The sequence below is a fragment of the Festucalex cinctus genome, chromosome 18, assembly GCF_051991245.1.
Source record: "Festucalex cinctus isolate MCC-2025b chromosome 18, RoL_Fcin_1.0, whole genome shotgun sequence".
Classification (NCBI taxonomy): domain Eukaryota; kingdom Metazoa; phylum Chordata; class Actinopteri; order Syngnathiformes; family Syngnathidae; genus Festucalex; species Festucalex cinctus.
The window spans coordinates 3,197,987-3,201,889 of record NC_135428.1 but is presented as its reverse complement, the minus strand read 5'-3'; the positions used below and the strand labels follow the sequence as shown (position 1 = coordinate 3,201,889).

General features: G+C 35.1%; 1 protein-coding gene across 2 annotated transcripts in view; it reads right to left on the bottom strand.

Moving 5' to 3' along the window:
* The window catches only part of camkk1a (calcium/calmodulin-dependent protein kinase kinase 1, alpha a), a 41,653-nt gene that overhangs the window by 3,822 nt on the left and 33,928 nt on the right, over positions 1-3,903 (bottom strand). The window contains exons 14-16 of one of the 2 annotated variants that reach the window (XM_077505604.1): positions 3,021-3,149; positions 2,265-2,368; positions 1,534-1,581 (exon numbers count right to left, since the gene is read on the bottom strand). In XM_077505604.1, the coding sequence (XP_077361730.1) occupies positions 1,534-1,581; positions 2,265-2,368; positions 3,021-3,149 (281 nt within the window). The remainder of the gene's footprint in view (positions 1-1,533; positions 1,582-2,264; positions 2,369-3,020; positions 3,150-3,903) is intronic. The other variant, XM_077505605.1, reaches the window with a different exon arrangement.

Here is a 3,903-nt window from a genome sequence, read left to right as displayed (position 1 = left end):
CTGTAAGAACCATTCGAGGTAAAGAAAGAAAGAAAGAAAGAAAGAAAGAAAGATCGATCAATCAATATGAAGGCATCGAACGGCTCACTGCAAATGGAACAAAACCAGGGCAACCCGGCGGTGAAAGACGTCCATTATTAAGGATGAGCATTAAAATACACAAGGACGACACCTGGCACCATTGAAAATGTCAGCGGCAGCGGGAAGATGAGAAAGAAAAGTCGGAGGTGGGAAAGCAGCAGCGGAAACGGCCCTCGAGGAGGAGGCAAGCAGAGGCCGGTGCGGCGGATGTTGGACTGATTACATTCACCTGCCAGCATCGTTAGGTACACCTGCGCACTCTTAATGAGCTCATCTCAAAAGCGGTGTCAATTACGTTGCATTTGCAAAGATTAGAATGATATTGCAAATCATTATGTAATTCAAGTTATGAAACAATGTTCTAGAGGAATGTTTTCATTTGAATTTCTATTCAAATAGTGAAACTTATCATAGTTGTCATGTGACACGCCCCTTTTAAAATTTACAGCTAGCGAGTGCGACATGCACAAACATGGGATTTTTCCATTTATTTATTTATTTATTTTATATTTTAAGATTTTTACATTTTTGGGATGTCTGCATTCAGTTAGTCTCCCCCCCCCCCCAAAAAAAAATGGACATGAGTGTTTTTTTGGTTTATGAAACTGAATGCAGACATCCCCAAAGCATAAAAATCTTTCTTTTTTTTTTACATCTTTTAGTCATTGATACATTTAATAATAATTCACAAAAGTAAGTTAAAATGTAATTAAAATTAAAAAGATGCACAGTACTGTTAAAAAAAAAAAAAAAAAGTGTGATATTGATTTGTGTTTTGTGTCATTTTTCTGCCACTAGATGGCATAATTTGCATTTGTTTTTTATTTGTATTTGGATTGTATTTATGTTGTATTTATTTATATTAGAACTTATAATTTAATAATATATTATTTATTTATATATTATATTGTATGTATTATGTATGTATTTGTATTTTTATACTTGCATTTTTCCAAATAAGGGGCGGTCATTAATCGCGCGTGAAACAAAAATTAGTTGCGTTAGAAAATGAGAAAATTAACTCAAAATTAACACACTATTTTTGACACCCCTATTTTATAATCTTTTTTTTTTTTTGACCTGATATATTGAACTGTCAACACGGTAACTGGTGAAACTGAAAACATGACTCGGTGCGTGCGTATGTGACGACACTCCCCACAAACGATTGGGTGCAGATGACCTCATCCACTAATGCGTCACGCTTCAAGATGGAAATGTTTTGCATTAATTACTTCTATGTTTATTATTTGTTAGTATTAGTTTTATTTTATTTGCAAAATATGGACGCAATTTGGTGTGGTGACAATTTTGGATTTGTCCATGTTTGTTACTCTTCCACTCATCTTTTCTAAAAGCAGAATACACAATGCAGCTCTCCTTCCGGATCTCATTTCATCTTTGCAGGTGTACGTAATGATGCGTGTGGCGAGTGTACATGGCACGCGTTACCTGAGTGATGGGTGCAGTTTTAAAGATGGCCGGAAAGGCCAAGAGTCCCTGCAGCAAAGTGGGAGAAAAGACGGACAGCCATTTGTCAAGGAAAAACCTCGGGAGCTGGGAGAAAAAATAAAATAAAAAAATGGCCGCCGGTGGTGGAACTCACTGACCCGCTCCATTACTGATACTTTTTAAATGTATCATTCAACAAAATAATATATATTTGACTATTTATATGTATCTAAATGAAAACAACACAGTGACGAACCATCAGTCAACCTGGAGTTACTGTACTCGATTGCCTGAATGCAAAGAATCGTATTTGCTGAAGGGAATATTACAAGTAGCTCGCACACAATTTCATTCCTTACGCGCTTTCAACATAAAAAACATCTTAGGTTATAAACGTATTTTTGGTTGCGTTTGAGTGATGTCATAGATGATGCCAATCCTTCTTTGTCACTGATGTCTTGACGCCAACACACAAATAAACAAACCCTTACAAAAGCTGTAAAGCTCGGCTGCATACAAATATAGGATGAATTATGGCGCTATGGTGACAAGACAAAGCAGCAGCTACAGCTGCAGCAGTGACGCTATAAGCTCGCCTAAAAGAATAGAAAGAGGAGACAGGAGTAGCAAAAAATAAAGAGCCCGGACCTTGAGCAACCATACAAGACAAACATCGGACCTTTGTGCGCCCTTTTTTTTTTTTTTTAAGAAGAAGCTAGATCCGTACTTACATGAGCAGGCTGCTGGGCGCCGACATGGACCTCTCCTCCCTCCGACTCGGACACTCAAACGGATTACTGAAGGAGCGTTTCCTCAACATGGCTTTTACCAAGATCTGAAAGTCACACCAGGAAATGATGGAGATAACTAAAGTACCACCAACTCTCATTAACTCCTTTGCTCCCAATAACGTATAAATACGTTTTTTTTTAAATGTTCTAAGTGTCCCAAAGACGTATTTATATGTTTATTTTTATTTTTATTTTTTATTTTATGCTAGAGCATACAGAAGGCTTTGATGCAGCCTCTCAACTGCAAAGAACGGTTGCAGAAATGGTAGTTAATACACAAACAGCCAGCAGGTGGCAGCAGAACCAAAGGAGATCAACCAGGGCCATGTAGAAAAAAAAATCTCAATTACTTACAATTTTAAATAGATTTGTGAAAACTGATGAAACTTAGCTCTCTTCTAATGCTAATTGCTACAAAACGGAAACAGATAGAAACACGTTTTTTTCCTGATGAAAGAAGAGACTTTAATCTTTTTTTTGATAGGTTCCATGTTTTTATAGCAATAGAACACAATATTCTGTGGGCCTTGCAAAATCAGTCAAAATCCAGTAAAACAGCCGGGAGCGAACGGGATTGCTTCTGTGAAAATGGCTGGGAGTAAATGAGTTAAAGAGAATAAACTTAGTAAGGGCGGCATGGCTCAGTGGTAGAGTGGTCGTCCGCCATCCATTTAAGTCCATTTTCATGTTACTTACCACAGCAGAGAGGCTGGGAACAAACTTGACGGAGTTCTTGATGTCCTCTTCGGTCACTTCCACCACGGAGCAGTGCTCCTCCTCCAGAGGTAAGGGGTCAGTACCCCCTTGAGTCACCCACTGGTCCACCTAAGCGCGCACACGTAATTCACTGCGATAAGCGCAACCTTCAGCAAAAACAAAAAAAACAAAAAAACTGCCATCCAATTAGGTACTGTATTTATTTTGAATTTATTTAATTCAATCTCCGGTGTAATAACCGTATTTATTGATTGATTGAATTTTTATTTTTATTATTATTATTCAATCTCTGGTGTAATAACCTTATTTATTGATTGATTGAATTTTTTATTTTATTTTTTTATTATTATTATTCAATCTCTGGTGTAATAACCTTATTTATTGATTGATTGAATTTTCATTTTTTTTTTTATTATTATTATTCAATCTCCGGCGTAATAACCATATTTATTAATTGATTTAATTTTTATTTTACTTTTATTATTATTATTATTCAATCTCTGGTGTAATAACCTTATTTATTGATTGATTGAATTTTTATTTTTTATTTTTTTATTTTTTTATTATTCAATTCCTGGTGTAATAACCTTATTTATTGATTGATTGAATTTTTATTTTTTATTTATTTTTTATTATTATTATTCAATCTCCGGTGCAATAACCTTATTTATTGATTGATTGAATTTTTATTTATTTATTTATTTATTTTATTTATTATTTATGTTTGACATCTCTGTTCTAGACTCTACTGTCTATACACTTATTATAAATGGATGTTTTAAATGTAGTCCTGGTCTGGATCCTTGTTTAACGACAAAGACATTTGTTAGTACACGAGTGTATATAACCAGCTCCATAACAG